The sequence below is a fragment of the Ranitomeya imitator genome, chromosome 1 (genome assembly GCF_032444005.1).
Source record: "Ranitomeya imitator isolate aRanImi1 chromosome 1, aRanImi1.pri, whole genome shotgun sequence".
NCBI lineage: Eukaryota > Metazoa > Chordata > Amphibia > Anura > Dendrobatidae > Ranitomeya > Ranitomeya imitator.
Window position 1 is genome coordinate 1,043,658,609 of NC_091282.1, and position 18,391 is coordinate 1,043,676,999.

Here is an 18,391-nt window from a genome sequence, read left to right on the forward strand (position 1 = left end):
GTGGTGGAGGAACAAGGTATTTTATAGTATCAGAACAACAGATATTTATATTATTTTAACTGCCCTGAAAATACTGACTACAAATGATGTTCTGTACAAACCTCCCCAAAGTCGGCCATAGCTACTGCTGCAAACAGTGGGGACGCTGAACACAATTAGACTATGTTACTAGCACAAATGACTAGACGCACCCAAGCCAAGTAAGAGATGAAAGAATGAAAAACAACCATAGGAAGGCTCAAAGCCCAGTGCCTCTGCATCAATAGCAGAGCTCCCCAGACAGTGCTAAAGCAAGATGTACAGCAAGGTCACCTACCTTCCCAGTAACTGCTGACCACACTTTTAAAGTGTTATCATCAGAGCCACTAACTATTCGGTTACCGCAGAATTGGAGACATGTAATCACATGATCATCGTGACCTTTGAGCACCTAGGAAAAAAAAGATGAAATAAACCAAAAAATTAATGCTTCCATTACTTTATTCAGGGAGTATAATCCTAACCATAAGACCCCCGCATTTTACTTTGTTTCAAAGATAAAACATTATAAATTTGGAAACAAAATGGTACCATACATCAGGCTAGTGCCAAATATTCTTTAGAAAGGTTGTCAATTACCGTATATACTCAAGTATAAGCCGAGATTTTCAGCCCATTTTTGGGGGCTGAAAGTCCACCTCTCGGCTTATACTCGAGTGATACCCAGGGGTCGGCAGGGGAGGGGGAGCGGGGGCTGTCTAATTATACTCACCTACTCCTGGCGCGGTCCCTGCACGTCCCCGGCACCCCAGTTTCTTCCTGTACTGAGCGGTCACATGGTACCGCTCATTACAGTAATGAATATGCGGCTCCACCTCTATGGGAGGTGGAGCCGCATATTCATTACTGTAATGAGCGGTAACAGTGGGGCAAGTGTCTGTATGGAGCATCTATGGGGCCATAACGTTTGTGCAGCACTATATGGGGCAAGTGTCTGTGTGGAGCATCTTATGGGGCCATAATCAAGGTATGTGCAGCACTATATGGGGCAAATATCTTTATGGAGCATCTTATGGGGCCATAATCAGCATTTGTGCAGCATTATATTGGGCAAATGTGTCTATGGAGCATCTTATGGGGCCATTATTAACCTTTATGCAGGATTATATGGGGCATATTTTAATATGGAGCATCTTATGGGGCCATCATAAACTTTATGGAGCATTATATTGGGCTCCTGATTCAATATGGATATTCAAAAACAACCTACTGATGTCTCAATTAATTTTACTTTTCTTGGTATCTATTTTTACTTTTGACATTTACCGGTAGCTGCTGCACTTCCCACCCATGGCTTATACTCGAGTCATTAAGTTTTCCCAGTTTTTTTGTGGCAAAATTAGGGGGGTCGGCTTATACTCGAGTATATACGGAACTTGGGAAACCCCTTCTTTACTACTTCCACAGTTCAAAACAAAAACAACAGCTATTCACCTTTCACACTGGCGCCATTCCAGTGATGTCAATGCAGTGTCTTAGGGGACATGTGCCATGGTTATGCCAAGTGAGGGCTGCAGACAAATCAGCGTCTATTAATGGGCTGCTTTGCTCATGTTCTTACAGCTTGAACTCAGACATCTAAGGGAAGTGTGAGGGGGGCAGTCCTTTAGCAGCTGCTGATTGTTATGCTATGAGCCATGACTTCACTAGATTGGCCTTGGTGTGAGAGTCGAGAATCTACTATTTTTACTTTACAATGGGAAATACAGTGTTTAGGAAGAGGCTGTCCAAGTAGTGGACAACCCCTTTAATCCAGGCTGCCCATTAGGTGTTAATTAATACTCAGCTTGAAGTTGGCATACAAGATTAAAAATGATACTTAATGGAGACGACACGACAACCACTTTTCTTATTTGTAACTAACCTTTGGGGATTTAAGGTCGCCTCGTCTCCAGTTGGTATCAATTCTGTGTTGTCTAATATAAGCGCTTTTCCATGGACTGTGTGTGAAACCGGGTTTTAATACTTTTCTTCTCTTTATATGCAATGGTTCATCAATGCCTAAAGAAAAAAGGCGTGGAACATAATGCATATATGTGTAAAAGCAGAACTCTTACAATCCCCCCTCCACCCAAAAAAGCAATTGCCTTACCATCCTCTTTGCATTTTTCCCTCCACAAGAGGTTGTCTTCGGCTAGTATTCGCCAGTACCGACAAGTCTGAGCTGCTTGGAGAAGATCCTTGGGTTCAAGAAATGAAAGAACGTACAACGCCAACTGGAAAAGAAAGCAGTTCGTAGAGTAAAATCAATGTAGCTTCAGGGAAAATGCAACATACAAAAGGTAGAAGGCACAATACAGTAGTCCATATAATTTTTTTTTTTTGTTTACATCTACACAATGGTGTTGAGCGAACGTGCTCGGATAAGGTGTTATCCAAGCATGTTCGGGTGCCAACAGTGTCTTCGACGTGCCCGAATACTATGTTTGAGTCACTGCAGCTGTTCAACAGCCGCAACACATACAGGGATTGCTCAACAGCCGTGAGACATGCAGCTGCGGCGACTCGAACATAGTATTCGGGAACGCCGAAGATACTCTTAGCACCCGAGCATGCTCAGATAACACCTTATCAGAGCACGTTCACTAAATATTAATATACAACAAAGACATGTTCTACGTGATAAAAAAAAGTGTACTGTTGTGTATGGGTGTCTGTAGCATGGAACCTTCTGGATAATGCATGGCACTGTATGTCACAGGTCTTTTCTCTATACATGAACCAAACTTTAAAGGGTATATCTGGAACTTACCAACCTGTTATGCACAGCACCATTCTTCCTAGTCACATACCGCCCCGCCGGAGATTCAGTTCCCTCTGCTGACGCAGCGGCGCAGGACTTCAGAGGTCATTCTGACTGACAGCCAATCTGGATCGACCCAGTTATGCAGCGGGGATGCAGCTGTCAATCGGAATGACTTTGGAGGTCCAGTCCAGTCGACAGCAGAGAGGAAACAAAGCCTCCGCTCTGTAGACGTGACGTCAACAGAGGCTTCTGAATCCCTGAAAGGTGCGGTCAGGACAGGATGTACAGAGTCTGGGTCTGTATCACTTATTAAACAGTCACACAGACATGTGACCGCCACAGTCAATCACTGGCCGCAGCGATGATGCTTTTGTCATTGGCTGCAGTGGCCACATTACAATCCCGGCCACAAGAAAATGCACGGAGATTAGTTGAGGATCCGAAGAACATTAGAAGAGAAGAGGTGGAAATCAGTATGAGGAGTAGAATATATTTGTTAAAAAAAAATAGGGGGGACAATTCCTTTAAAAATCCATTTGATACAGACAGAAGAAAACTGCAGCATAAGGTATTCAGCATAGGGTGCAAATATTTATTCTGGACCTCCTTTGCTATGTTATAACCCATGAAGACATTCTTAACATGGCCGTGTCTCCTTGCATCCCTCCCTTCTCCATCCCCTCTAATTAGTCAAACCCGACCAAATTGTAGGTACATGACTTTCTGTATTGCAGCATGGTGTAATGGCAGATTGCAACTAACAGCTGGCTCTAGTAAATGAGACACATCAAATCAGGAAGGAAATTACTTATTTCTAAGTGTACTTCTCTAAAGACACAATCTTCCAATGGATTACATTAAACTGCGGCTGGAAAATCCTCTTAAATATGTCAACCACTAAACTATAATCATTTTACATGGACATCAAAACCTGGGGTGCATGGGGTTAAAAATAAGCAAACGAAAATAAAGTCTGTGAAGGCAACTAGACCTACATTAGCACATAATTACAGCTGAGTATTTGTGGTTTTAGTACTAGTCCTGAAACAATAGACATGTAATGGACGCCACAGGGGGGATTTCACTTGGACTATAATTACTTTTACATAAGAGGGGAGAAAAAATAATTGAAGAGTTAAAGACATGTCATGTGAGGTGAAGCTTTATGTAGAAAGAGGTCACCACAGACGCCCTGGAGGGAGCACAACCTTGTTTGGGGTCACTAACTCCATATAGTAGTCAAAAGGGGAACATGGAGATGAAGCAGGTATTGGACGGTTGGGGCCACAATGACATTAATGAATGAAACAGATGGGAAGAAATGGGGAGATATTTCAAGGTTATTCCAGCAGAAGGTTAGGCTTGTTCACACATTTTGCTGCACATTTATTCAAGGGTAGAAAACGCTGCAGTTTACAATAGCAGCAAAATATAAATATTAATTTTATATCTGCAGATCTATTCATTTTACTTCATTTTTCACCCATTCAAATGAAAAAAAAAAATTGCATTAAAAAAAAATTATACTTATTTTACACATTACCTTTCTTGCCAAGTGGTACGTTTTGGTGCAGAAATAACTACTGCAAATACTTATTACTTGGGTCATAAACCTGCGATGACCTACCTAAGGTAGGTCATCACCCAAGAGGCGTACACTGCTCATAGAAGGCAAAAAAGAGGTGCAATTGTCAATTAGAGAACATTTAAAACATTAAATTGTAAATTCTATTTAGTAGTTTTACTTTATGTGAGCAGCGTGATAGCCAATGTGGTTGCCATTACAGCCCCCAAAAGGAAAAGTCATCTAGACGCATAAAGAGCAAATCTGCTCAGACTATATTTGCTATTAGTGTATTGCAACATAAATTTTACAAATATATAAAGAATAGTGAGCAAATATTATTTGATGTAGAGATAGATAGATAGATAGATAGATAGATAGATCTATATATAGATATATACACTGTATATAGCTGCTCTGGTCTCTGTGTATCTATCTACTAATATTATTTGATGTAGAGATAGATAGAGATATCTATCTATATATAGATATATAGATATATACACTGTATATAGCTGCTCTGGTCTCTGTATATTGGCTGCAGCGGTGATGATAGGATTACAGTTCTCATCACCACTGCAGCCAGTCACTGAGCTCATAACTCATGCCATACATTATTTCAGCAGAGCGGCTGGGCGCATTGGTTGGCAGTGTTGTAAGCTGCAGTTAATATACCGAGAGGCGGTGGAGAATCGGTGATGGACTCTAGGGTGAGTACTGTCTGTCCCATGGTAGTTATGCACTGCACTTTTTCTGAAAGTGAAAAACCCTTTCAAGACCCCATAAACCAACAATGTGGCCATGTGCATGAGTCGGCCGAAATCACTAAACACAGTATCTAAAAGCTTTAACCCCTTAGTGACGGAGCCAAATTTTTTAAATCTGACCAGTGTTACTTTATGTGGTAATATCTCTGCAACGCTTCAACAAATCCCAGTGATTTTGAGACTGTTTTTTCGTGACACATTATACTTTGTGATAATGGTAAATTTAGGTCAATATGTTTTGTGTTTATTTATAAAAAATATCAAAAATTTGAGAAAAATGTTAAAAAATAAGCAATTTTCAAAATTTGAAAGATTATCCCTTTAATCCAGATAGTCATACCATTGCAAAACATTAATAAATAACATTTCCCACATGTCTGCTTTATATCAACACCATTTGTAAAATGTTATTTTATTTTGTTAACATTTTAGTAGGTTTAAAAACGTAGCAGTAATTTTTCATTTTTTCAAGGAAATGTACAAAATTTATTTTTTTAGGGACCTATCCATGATTAAAGTGACTTTATGGGTCTCATATATTGGGAAACCCCCAAACGTGATACCATGTTAAAAACAGCACCCCCTGATATAACGAAAACTGCTGTCAGGTAGTTTATTAACCGTTCAGGTGCTTTACAGGAATTAATGCAAAGTGGTATGACAGAAAGGAAAATGTGTATTTTTACCACCTAAATGCTGCTAACTTCTGAACAGGTTACAACAGCCGTCAGACTCTAAGGCCGCTATTTGGTCATGAATTGCCATCGCAAACATCAGGGCCACACAATCATGATCTGAGGGCACCAATTGGGATAAAGAGGAAGCCCCCACACTCTGTTAACCATTTATAATGATGTGGTCACTATTGACAGCAGCATCTAAGGGGTTAAACAGATTTGGAGGGCGCAAACACTGATCGTGGCTGATGCAGCAAGTTGTCAGCTATAGTGTACAGCCGACAGCTGCCGGATTGTTACCTGTATGGGGAGGCTATTATCTTATATCTCAGGTCAGTTAAAAGACGTATTGGTGGTCATTAAGGGGTTAAAGAATAGAAGCAACTCAAAGACATACACTTACACGTAGCTTATCCATTTAGGTGGAACCTCTCAGTAAAGGGAGTTAGTTCCTCTATATTATAGAACCATAATCATTAGGTCATCTACATCTCATAGCTCGGAGATTAAAAATCAACAAATAATTACACGCACGTAATGCGATTTCACAGCCATCCTTCTGACAGAACTGTAAATGATACCAAGAAGAAGTCCTGAGGATGAACATCGCTGCATTAGGAAGCAACGATCAAAGACCTGCTCACAACATGAATAATTCTCTTTCAGGAGGGCATCATCTGCCACACGACAGCCAGTCTTCATATGTTTATCTGTCACTGCACCGAGACAATGGCCGGCGTCTTCAGATCCACGGACGAAGGAAAGATGCCGGCTTACACTTGTGCACCATCATTTACTCAGTGCTGGATGCAATATGGGGAGACAACAAGCTGCGCTGCTGAACGAGGAGCCTGCAATGCAGTGTGGATCAATGTGTTGTAGTGAGCAGACGATACATAGCATGAATCAAAGCTCCACAATGCAGCAATGCTGGAAAACAGCAACTGTACGTGCACCAAACACAAATCCCAGCTCCTGCACAGCAGGCACCCGCACTGGACGCAGCTAAACAAGATGCCATGGCCAGGGCAAGCTGGTACCAAGCAGGACATGGTAGTCATCCAATTTTCCATGCCAGTGTAGTTAATGCTAGAATGACTGTACACAGACACAAATGTGTCCGCTCACCTCTCCTTAAACATCAATTAACAAAACACAAGTAACAGAATGTAATTAGCGAGTAAGAGGGGCAGATGACAGTGTCCGCTACCACCTGACTGATCTCACCTCCTTAGGCAGTAAAGAAATGAAGTCCCGTTGAAACTGAGGCTCAATAACTTGCATCATATGCTTCACTTGGGTGGGTTCACAACTGTCGATGAGCTCATCCAGGGCGAGAAGCTTTTCCGGTCCACTCCAGCTCTGCAGAAAAACACACAAAAAAAATACATATATATTACTCACTAGCTTGCCTCCAAGTCTTCATTCTCAAGAAACCATGGAAAACAAAGAAGGAAGATTTTACTTAAAGTTCCGTACAAAAATTCTCACGCAATGGCCTTCGGTATCATCTTATAATTCGGTGATGCTAGGACCAGGGGCATTGCGTACAGTGGTCATCCATTGTAGACACCTATGGTACATGGATACCTTACATTCACTCCATGGTGACTTCTACATCAGAAACAAAGAGAGCAGACAGGACAGGAGTGGATGTCTGCAGAGATGGGAATGGCTTTTGGCGCTGCCCCGAATGCTGCAAATATTGAGGTACTTTGATTTGCTATGATCATTAACGTGTACACAGCTCTCATTAAGCTTAAAATGAATCTGTCACCAGATTTTTGCTACCCAAACTGAGCGCAGCATGATGGAGACTTCGATTCCAGCAATTTGTCACTTGCTGCGTTGATCTAGCAGTTCTCTGAATGCTGAGCTCTGCATATCTTTAGCTTTCAGTGTACACTGTGCATAGGCAGAAAACTTTTAATCAGTGGTTGGGGGAGGGGCTATGCAAAGCTCAGGAATATGGAGGTAGCATATGGCAGCAGGTTTACTAGTCCTCTAGTGATAAAATTACTGGTTTATCTCAAAGATTATCTAAATAAAAAAATCACAGCAACCAGTCCAATAATGCTACACGTAACTGGAATCAGGGTCTGTCTCTACATTATGCTGCCCTCGGATTAGGTGGCAAAAACCTGGTGACAGATTGCAGAAAATGCTGTAAACAGATTATATTTATGGCTTTTAAAGACACTATACTGTGGTAGTGAAAGACTTGGAAGGAAAGCATGGCAACTGAGTGGTCTAAAACACAAGCCACATCCTTACAGAAGTAGCCAAATGCACCTAGTGCATTACCAAATTACGTCCGTATACACGGATAGGTCAATCTGATCCGTTTAGAAGGTGGCTTACTAAAGCAGATAGACACATGCTAAGCTTAATGATTTTCCGCCTTCTGCTTTTCACAGCCTGTGCCATTTAAAGCACACATCTAGTAATAAACATTGGAAGTCAATAGATTGCCCCAGAGGCCACTTTATTGTCAAACGGTCCCAGAAGTATTTCTTCATAAAGCCAAAACAATAAAGTGAAAAAACAAATTGGAGATTCTTGGAAGCCTTTTTATTGCTTTTGTAATAAGTGCAGCTTAGGAAATGAAAACCATTTAAAGCTGTATAATAAAAACACAACTTTACTGGTGCTGCACCCACCAGAAGGACGGGTGCACTTCTCAAATGTTAGCTTGGAAACAACAACTATTGTACATCAAAAGTAACAACATGTGCGCCTGCAGTCTCACATCAGGGAGCACGGACCATTACCGTAAAAAGCAATGAATGACGAGGCGTATTAAATATGTGACTGAATGTGAAGATGCCTGTCAATAGTGTCACTCATCATGTAAACCATAGGCAAAGCACTGCCCACTATAAAACCAGATCTTTGGGAACAATCAGATCTTAGAAAAACGGTTCACCCTCCAGAACACGACATCCACTAAGTGGGACTAATGACATTATCATGTCCGTCCACTAGAACTCGTAAAGTAAAAAGACAAACGAGCACAGAAATCCTGGCTATGACCAACATGACTTATGGCAAGTCAATAATCCAAACGGACTAGTTCAGAAATGTGGAGTCTTATGGTGGCCTAGAGAACTCGGGAAACACATGCTGTTACCTCCCCTACCAACTCGATATGGTAAACACTTAAAGGGGTTGTCCACTACTTTAATATTGAAGATGAATCCTCAGGATATAGCGCATCAATATCAGATTGGTTGGGATGCGACATTCGGTAGCCCCACCGATCACACCTATCCAACACCAGATGATCAGTCAGAGTGGCATAGCATAGTTCTGTCAACTATATAGTGGCCGCTGTGGGGTACTGCATATCCTCTCCCATTCGTTCACATAGGGGTGAACGTGCAGTATTTGGAAGTGTCACTATACAGCTGACGGCGCTGTGCTGTTCCCCTTTGCAACTGATCACATCTGGCCCCTGAATGTATCATCCCCAGCGATCTGAGATTACCAACATACTCATCAATATAAAAGCAGTCCACAACCCCTTTAATGTGGAACAGCAGCCAAACACAACCTGACGTTAAGTAGCGTGAACTTAAAGGGAACCTGTCACCCCCAAAATCGATGGTGAGGTAAGCTCACCGTCATCAGGGGCTTATCTACACTGTAATGCTGTAGATAAGCCGCCGATGTAACCTGAAAGAGGAGATAAAGAGGTTAGATTATACTCACCCAGGGGCGGTCCCGCTGCGGTCCAGTCAAATGGGTGTCTCAGGTCCGCTCCGGCGCCTCCTATCTTCATTCCATGACGTCCTCTTCTGGTCTTCACGCCGCAGCTCCGGCGCAGGCGTAGTTTGTCTGCCCTGTTGAGGGCAGAGCAAAGTACTGCAGTGCGCATGCGCCAGGCCTCTTGGACCTTTCCACCGCCTGCGCACTGCAGTACTTTGCTCTGCCTTCAACAGGGCAGACAAAGTACGCCTGCGCCGGAGCCGCGGCATGAAGACCAGAAGGGGACGTCATGGAAGGAAGATGGGAGGCGCTGTTCCAGACCTGAGACACCCATCGGAGCAGGACCGCCCCTGGGTGAGTATAATCTAACCTCTTTTTCTCCTCTTTCAGGTAACATCGGCGGCTTATCTACAGCAGTACAGAATGCTGTAGATAAGCCCCTGATGACGGTGAGCTTACCTCACCATCGATTTTGGGGGTGACAGGTTCCCTTTATACCCCCATCACTTTTTTCTTAAGCCTTAAGGTGATCTGGGGATGCTTCAGTAAGGCTGGAATTGGGCAGGTTGTTCTTTGCAGGTCGTATGAATCAAGCCGCATATAAGGTTATCCTGGAAAAACAGTTGATTCCTTCTGCTTAGGCAATGTTCCCCATCTCCGAGGACTTTTTTCCAACAGGACAATGTGCCATGCCACACAGTTAGGTCAATCAAGGTGTGGATGAAGGACCACCACATCAAATCCCTGTCATGGGCAGCCCAATCTCCAGACCTGAACCCCATTGAAAACCTCTGGAATGTAATCAAGATGGATAGTCACAAGCCATCAAACAAAGAAGCACTGCTTAAATTTTTGTACCAGGAGTGGCATAAGGTCATCCAAAAGCAGTGTGAAAGACTGGTGGAAAGCATGCCAAGACGCATGAAAGCTGTGATTAAAAATCATGGTTATTCCACAAAATATTCATTTCTGAACTTTTGTTTCTAAATGATTATGAACTTTTTTTTGCATTATTTGAGATCTGCAAGAAATACATTTTTTTGTTATTTTGACCATTTCTCATTTTCAGAAAATTAATACAAAATGTATTGCTTGGATCTTCAGAGACAAGTTGTCAGTAGTTTATAGAATAAAAGAATAATTTACATTTTACTCAAAAATATACCTATAAAAGAGAAAAATCTGACAAACTGAAAATTTTACAGTGCTCTCTTAAGTTTTGCCAGAGCTATATGTCTGGGGCATATATTTTTGGAGACAATTGTTAGTGCTTGCTGAACGTAGTGGGCTATGTAAAATGAACAGAACCTAACAGAAGAAAAAACTGCAAACATGAACAATTAAACGTAATACAAAACACAGTAATCGAAAGGTAAACTATCTGGCCGCATATTAGAAAGGGCCTAAAGCAGCTCTGTAAGGATGGGCTCCAGTCTCTGCACAGCAAATAGACTACAACAATGAAAACTGAAAATATTCCATATTTGCACACAGCTGGGGTCTCCAGGGGGTTCATACTATGCTATGCCAACACAGACAAGAGAGACTAAACAAGAGAACATGGGTAGAGGAGCTATTTTAGGTGGAGAGTTGCTATTTATTGTAGACCAAACCGTTAGGGCAAGTTCACACACTATAAATTAAATACACATGTACAGTTTTCAATTATGAAGTAACAAATATATTGGTGTTAATGGCAAAAATATGATAAAACCCCCAAATTTGACTAAGATTGAAAATGCAGAAAAAAAAAATAGAAAATCCACAACCCAACAGGAGTGGTTTATATTTTGTTGGTTTGACCACGGATTTGTGATTCAAAATCAGCAACGCAAATCTGTGTGACCTTGGCCTTACAGTATACCAGTCATTTTGTAATGAGGGGGCACGGGACAGCTGTGATCAGCTCAGAGAGATGTAGGGACTTAAGATTCTTTATGAGGCTCACTTTACTCCCTTACAAGAGCAAAACACTACCAAAGAGAAACACATGTGTGGCACAGCACTTAGTTAAAGGGAACTTGTGATGTCTGATAATGCGGTTAATCTGCAGGTTAGAAAGGTAACCGGCCACGTCACTGCAAGTGCAGCTGCCGGCTTTCAGTCACACAGGCACGGCTTCAGTCACTCCACTGTGAGGTACAGTGGCGGGCACGCCCTGGCACTTTACGGTTTGCACTGCTGATACGCTTGCTTACAGATGCGGCTCACAGAGCGGTGACTGAAGCCACTTTGGGCATGCCTGTATTACTAAAAGCTGACGACTCCCAGGAGAAATAAAGTTATTTTTCGCCTGGTAACTGCACTTTCAGCTAAGGGGCTGGGCACCTTTCTAGCAATATTAACCTGCAGGTTTAAATTTTCTGCAAGCCAATAACGTTATCCAATGTGACAGGTTCCTTTAAAGTCTTAAGGTTCCCATTAAAGGGAACCTGTCAACCCCAAAATCGAAGGTGAGCTAAGCCCACTGGAATCAGGGGCTTATCTACACCATTCTGTAATGCTGTAGATAAGCCCCCGATGTATCCTGAAAGATGAGAAAAAGGTTAGATTATACTCACCCAGGGGTGGTCCAGATTCTGTTCTGGTCTGATGGGTGTCGCGGTCCGGTCCGAGGCCTCCCATCCTCTTACGATAACGTCCTCTTCTTGTTTTTATGCTGCGGGTTATTTCAGACAGGCCTGGCGCCTGCGCATGGCAGTACTTTGCTCTGCCCTCAACAGGGCAGACAAAGTACGCCTGCGTCAGAGCATGAAGACAAGAAGAGGATGTCATCGTAAGAAGATGGGAGGCCCCGGACCAGACCGCGACGCCCATCGGACCCAGAACAGAACAGGGACCGCCCCTGGATGAGTATAATCTAACCTCTTTTTCTCATCTTTCATCGCCCCTGATGCCGGTGGGCTTAGCTCACCTTCGATTTTGGGGGTGACAGGTACCCTTTAAGATTAGATGGCAAGACCGGTCACTCATTCAATCTTTAGAGCCCTTCCAACTCTTCCCTGACAGATGGTGTTGAGGAAAACAAGGATCTGGTCATTTCAACGCCCTATTCCTTTATTTTCATGCAATAAAGGCCACTACGAGAGGTTTCAAGAAGCAGCTTCCTCCTCTCACTCTACTGAAAAGCCATCAAGGATCATCCAAGTGCTTATACATATGAGGATAATGGTCTGCCAAACAAATGTTTAGCCAACCTCCGTCATGTGTATGGCTAGCTTTAGCAATCGGTGGAGGTCTCTGCTACTAGACTTAAAGGGACACTGTCACCTGAATTTGGAGGGACATTTCCTGCACAAGACAATCTTGCCTTGCCCAGGCGTGTACTATGGAGGACAGAGAATGAACTTCAATCCAATATTGCAGCCAGCGGGTAAGGAAAGGGTGAATCAAAAACCCCGCCTCCATGGCTGAAGATTGTTCCCTCCAAATTCAGGTGACAGTGTCCCTTTAAGGTGTTTTGCATAAACACTTCATTAAATTGGGGTCCATATTTTCTCTGAAACCATGCTGCACTTCATAGAAAAACATACATATCAAACCGCAATCGTGAGGCCAAGCTCTGATTCATGCTCGCCCTTGACTTGGGCAACATGAACAGACTGACAGGTTCATTTTAGTTCATTTTAATGATATAGTGGTGGGGACCATTAAGCAATGTATCCAAAGAATACCCCAAAAAGTGGATCAAACTAACTACATTGCGATGACAAAACTCTACATATTTGTGATCTATGCTTATAGACTTCTCTTCAGAACGCTCCCATGTCACACGAAGGAAGACCTAGTCCCAAGCTGGAACATATTTACTTCATACAGAAACCCTACACCCCGCTAAGTGGTATTCGCAGTTGATTTGCCCTGTCAGAAGACATTATAAGATGCCACCTCTCCAGCTTTAGTTGGACTATGACAGCGTGGAGATATGTTGGACTCGATAATCATAAGAACAATAGATCTGTTTTTGGTTACTGTATTTTTCATGGGAACGGTGCCCCAGTTTGGACATGAATGCCTCTCTAATCCGCGCATGTAGTGGCTGATTATCTGCTGTAATGTACATTTGCATACCAGGGTTCCACCAAATGACCTGAATGAATGGGAACCAGCAATTACAGCTTGAGGGTGCGGGCATGGAGGAGAAAGATAAGAGGGGCCTTTCTCATGCAGAGTAACTGTTAGGGACAAGTCATGCAAATAAAAACAGTAGTATTTTGGTGGAGGGTGCTAAGCGACAGACCTCATGCTTCCTCCAGGACAGAATGGAGGAACACCTGGCATGGAGCCCAGATGCCTTGGATAATTACCTGCACATCCCAGCTTTCACATGTTGGGGCTTGATAAACTACTAAACCATTCATCTCCATCATAGCTTCACATTTGCTTTTCCAATCATGAAAGGCTCTTATTTTCCCAGGGGGGAAATAATTATCATAGATAAAAGAAGCCATCCTTAATTGTAACATGAGTGGAACCTCCCGAATGACGTGGTTCAACTAGTTCTCAGCACTCATGCCTTCAAGCTGTAGATGTTCAGCACTGATGTCCTAGGACAGGTCAGGACAGTCCCCCATTTGGTGCTCACCAAATGTTTTACAGCTCTTATTCCCATGATTACAGCCCTGATGCAAGGTCTTCAGACCGCTGCTTCAAGCTGTTCATCTCACATAAGCTGGAACTGTTGGCTTCACATTCTGTATTCTTACAGTAACCCAACACAACGGAGCAGACTTTCATTGCAGAGCTAGTACAGCAGGATCTAAAAAACTTCTCTTTTGTGTTAAATATTATCCCTGTAGTAAGCAATTTTGTGGTGACCTGAATGTACACCGTCAAAAGTACAAAGATGTTTGCTCTCATTCAGTTTACAAAAGGAGTACTGCCTGGCTGGCTCAAATTATGGACATAGGAACTAATGAGGCAGAAAACCAAGGGAACTTGCAGAAGGAACAATCAGTCCATTTAACCCCCCTCACAGGCTCAGTGCACCAATCCAAAAAGCCAACTATCTCTAGAAATCTAAGAATTCTTGTGCCATAATCAATTAAACAAACACATCTCATCACCTACTGTGACAGGGGCCTACAGATCCTATTTTATACATACATACAGGGAATTGTCAACTAATATCAACCGTAGAGCAAAATTCGAAAATATAATGTTAACTCTTTGTTCAATTACATCTGACCAGAATGTATTTTCTATGAATGTATTGGATAAAATCTGAATGTGAAAATATGTATAAACATAAAACCACCATGCTCTGGTCAGAAATACAGTGGTGAGCATCTGAATTCAAGCGTTAGCACCAAAACACAAGTTATCTGCTATTCATAAAATAAAAAATAGCTTGCTGATCACTGTGGTCCGACCACTCAGATCCCCAGCAATCGGTAGATTGGAGCTCTAGAACATGTTATTTTGGGAATAACCTTTTGGAAAACAAATACACACACACACAAAAGCATACCTGGAACATTTTCAGCCATTCTTGAAGGCCTGAGGGTGGCTGCACGGATGTAATCCGACGTCGTTGCTGACCTTGGCCATTTGCTGCCCGTAGATCACCAAAAGTTGTAGGTGTTGCTGAACATGGCACAAGACCTGTTGTACTGTAGAAAAAGTAATAAGTGAGAAGCAGAGTAAAAGATGTGTTTCCAAAAATGACATAACCAGAAATCTTCAATCCCTGAACCTAAAGATAGTGGGCTGTGTGACAAGTAGGAAATCTCCCATTTTGGTGCACAACAACTCTACTAAAGACGTGCTCATGGGAACATACAAATTATGTATTTGTACATAGGATTTTATTGTCTGGTGTTATCATTTCAATGATGTACATTAACTGGCCGTAGCATGAAAGGATGACTTGATAGAGAGGCAATTCGGGCTGTCACTCAAAGTCGGGGGCGCGGATGTCACGCTAGTCAAGCATATAATCAATTTCTCAGGCACGTTCATTTATAGCCAACATTCCCACTGGGCATGTACTCTACCCCTTACTAATCTAACACTCTGCCCTTCACAGATTGTCATCTCGTGTACCCTGCTGCAGGCTCTTAAGGGGTTAATGGTAGAGCCAATTCAGATAATGACTGGTTTATTTCTGTGAGCGGTTGGGTGATTGATTTCACATAGAGAAATGAAGGGTGTAGACGTCACGTTTACATATGGCAGGTTTTTATATCTCACAGATGACGGATATCAGGATTCCCCTTGAATGTCTTCAAGTCTTAAGAAGTCTCTGTGGTCGTTCCACTTTCCAGTGATTAACACTGGTGGGGGGCTCTTAAAAGCAGGGAATCCCGCCTGACATTAATTATGCAAGATTTTTATTACAATAAAAGCTTTTGTGTCTTGCCACCTTTCACAGAAGAGGAATACTCTTGGGTCTACTAAGATTTCTATAAAAGACTTCTGGTTGTAATCGCAGTGTGAAAGCGTTAATGAATTACGCTAAACTGAATGCTCCTCTGGGGGTATCAAGTGGTCACATTCTTGCAAGCCCAGAAATAAAGCAGCGTGCAGAAATTATGTAATGTTTCATTTGGAAAACAAGTAGTAAAGGGACAAATGTACATTTGAGAACTGACATCAAGTCAGGGGAAAATACAAGAGCAATGGTGGAAAGAAATCTAGGAGAATGTGTATATCCAGCCCTGCTTACAGAACGCCAATGGCATTCTGACGGTTAAATGAACCATGTCTGTGATTGTATTATAACTTGCCACTGCAGGGAACCATGAGGTCATGTAAATCTCAGAGTGAAGAGATTAACCATGACTGGAGAGGAGGACTGTGTGGAGTGCCAGTAGGAAGCAGGCAGGGCAAAATGCATCAAAGACTAGCTAGTCTCCGTCATACAGTGCTGGCTGCTCCTGCAGGTTCTTAAAAATATATTATAGATAGAGCTGAAGAAAGCCTCACAGACTCCTTCTTAGAACACATGGGAAGTCGTACCAGGACCTGAGGTCTTCAAGGCAGAGACTGAAGTTTCACTAGACCCTCAGGCCCAACAGAATCCAAGGTGAACTGAAATGGCATGGGAAAGCTTCAACATAACCTCAGGCTCATTCTTAAGTTATCTGAAGACCTTAGCTCAGTGTTCTCCAACTCCAGTCCTCAAAAGCCACCAACAAATCATGTTTTCAGGATTTCTGTAGTATTGAACAAGTGATGGAATTATCTTCTGGGCAATACTAAGGAAATCCGAAAACATGATCTTTTGGTGGCTCTTGAGGACTGGAGTTAAGGAACACTGCGCCTAGAGCAAAGTCATTGGTAAAGCAGCTGCTTCAGAACCTGGTAACTGTACTAGGATATAATGGGCATCTTAATTGGCAAAAGCTAAATTATAACCTGAGGTTGACTGTTGGGGCACATGGATCTCAACACAATGTGGAAATTATTGATAGGACATAGGAGAAACCTTAGGAGAGCAGGAGGGTCATTAGTAATATGTGGGTGGAACCTGAACAGAACTTAGGCCACAAGTATTTTGTATCAGTATTTGTAATCTGAGCCCAGGAGAGCAACCTATAGAGAAAATATGGAATGGAAAGATTGGGACCTCTTCCATCATTTGGAGCCACTCCTGGTTTTGGCTTACAAGTAATGATAGTGTTCTTTTTAATCAGAACATGGGTGATATGGTAGGAGATGAGGGGGAACTCGCTTCATTATCAGATATTTGCTACACAATATCTGATAATGACTTAATGCATCCTTCTTTACTAACACTTTTAGGTTATACACTACTGGGACTCCTATAAAAGGCACATAAAAATGTTCTAACTGCTCTAATTTAAAGCATCTTACTTATTGCTTGATATAACAAGCCCAGTTAAAAGTTTAATATTGGACTGAAGGCTGATTTAAAAAAAAAAAATTGAAATAATTTCTTCCTCTTGAAATATGAGCCCCCGATACTGTGGAATAGGAAACTGTAGTTTGTGATTTCTCTCCACCATGATAATGGTTTTGCTTCAATCTCCCAAACTTGGATTTTCCACACAGCCACCAATGAATCTGCTGTTATTCAGGACTGGAGACTACCCTCTGGAGTAGTAATGAAAGCAAAGCTGTGTCCAAATTAAAGAGGCAGCTCAGCAGCTGGTGAGACAGGATGTTCACTCCAGTCATGACCAAAGCGGCTATTATTCCACTTAATTACCTTGTGTACTCCGAGCCTTTGCAGGGTTTCTTTCCCAAAGAGAAAGAACGGACCTCGGATCCATGGTCCAACTTTCTCTTCATCTGAAATCAAAAAGAAAAAAAAAAAAAAGACTAAATGTATAAAACTGTGCAGCAGTGGAAACAATGTATCAAAGTCTGGTGTAACAAATGAGGTGTCAAACAAGGAAATGGAAAACAAAATGCAAATTCACCCAGGAAGATTTATAGGAATCTCAATATTTATTTGGAAACTAATAACCCCCCAATAGCCAAACACATAAAAGAGTAATAGTACCCGCAGATGGCGACATGGGAAAAGGTCCCAAATCCAATCCTATACACCACACATTATTCTGCCAGGCGGCATCCTTGGATGATGTTAGTAGAAGCAGCGACACACGTCCCTCTACCGACTACTGTAGTAACAAGCAGCCACGAGAAGTGAACCTGTTGCGTTTCCTCGCCAGACCAGAGTCTAGGAGCCCTACAATTTATGGGCCCTATAAACATACTTCATTACATAGAGACATACACAAGGGCGGGCGAGGAAGCGACCACACTTCCAAGTGATTTAGGATTTGCATATCAATTCAGTTTGCATGAAACAAAAAAATACAATCCCGGGCTGCCCGCCATTTGCAGGAATGTGACCTGCCATAATGAGCCGCTGTGAGGACTCCTGTTTAGCCGTGCTCTGCCAACATGTGGTTGTCCT

At 42.3% G+C, this 18,391-nt stretch overlaps 1 protein-coding gene across 4 annotated transcripts in view; it reads right to left on the reverse strand.

Annotated features, from left to right (window-relative positions):
• Positions 1–18,391, reverse strand: part of FBXW7 (F-box and WD repeat domain containing 7) — a 303,144-nt gene that overhangs the window by 16,398 nt on the left and 268,355 nt on the right. For all 4 annotated transcript variants that reach the window (XM_069744067.1, XM_069744066.1, XM_069744069.1 and 1 more), the window contains 6 exons: positions 17,675–17,757; positions 14,972–15,113; positions 7,021–7,155; positions 2,132–2,255; positions 1,904–2,040; positions 317–430 (listed from right to left, as the gene is read on the reverse strand). In XM_069744067.1, the coding sequence (XP_069600168.1) occupies positions 317–430; positions 1,904–2,040; positions 2,132–2,255; positions 7,021–7,155; positions 14,972–15,113; positions 17,675–17,757 (735 nt within the window). The remainder of the gene's footprint in view (positions 1–316; positions 431–1,903; positions 2,041–2,131; positions 2,256–7,020; positions 7,156–14,971; positions 15,114–17,674; positions 17,758–18,391) is intronic.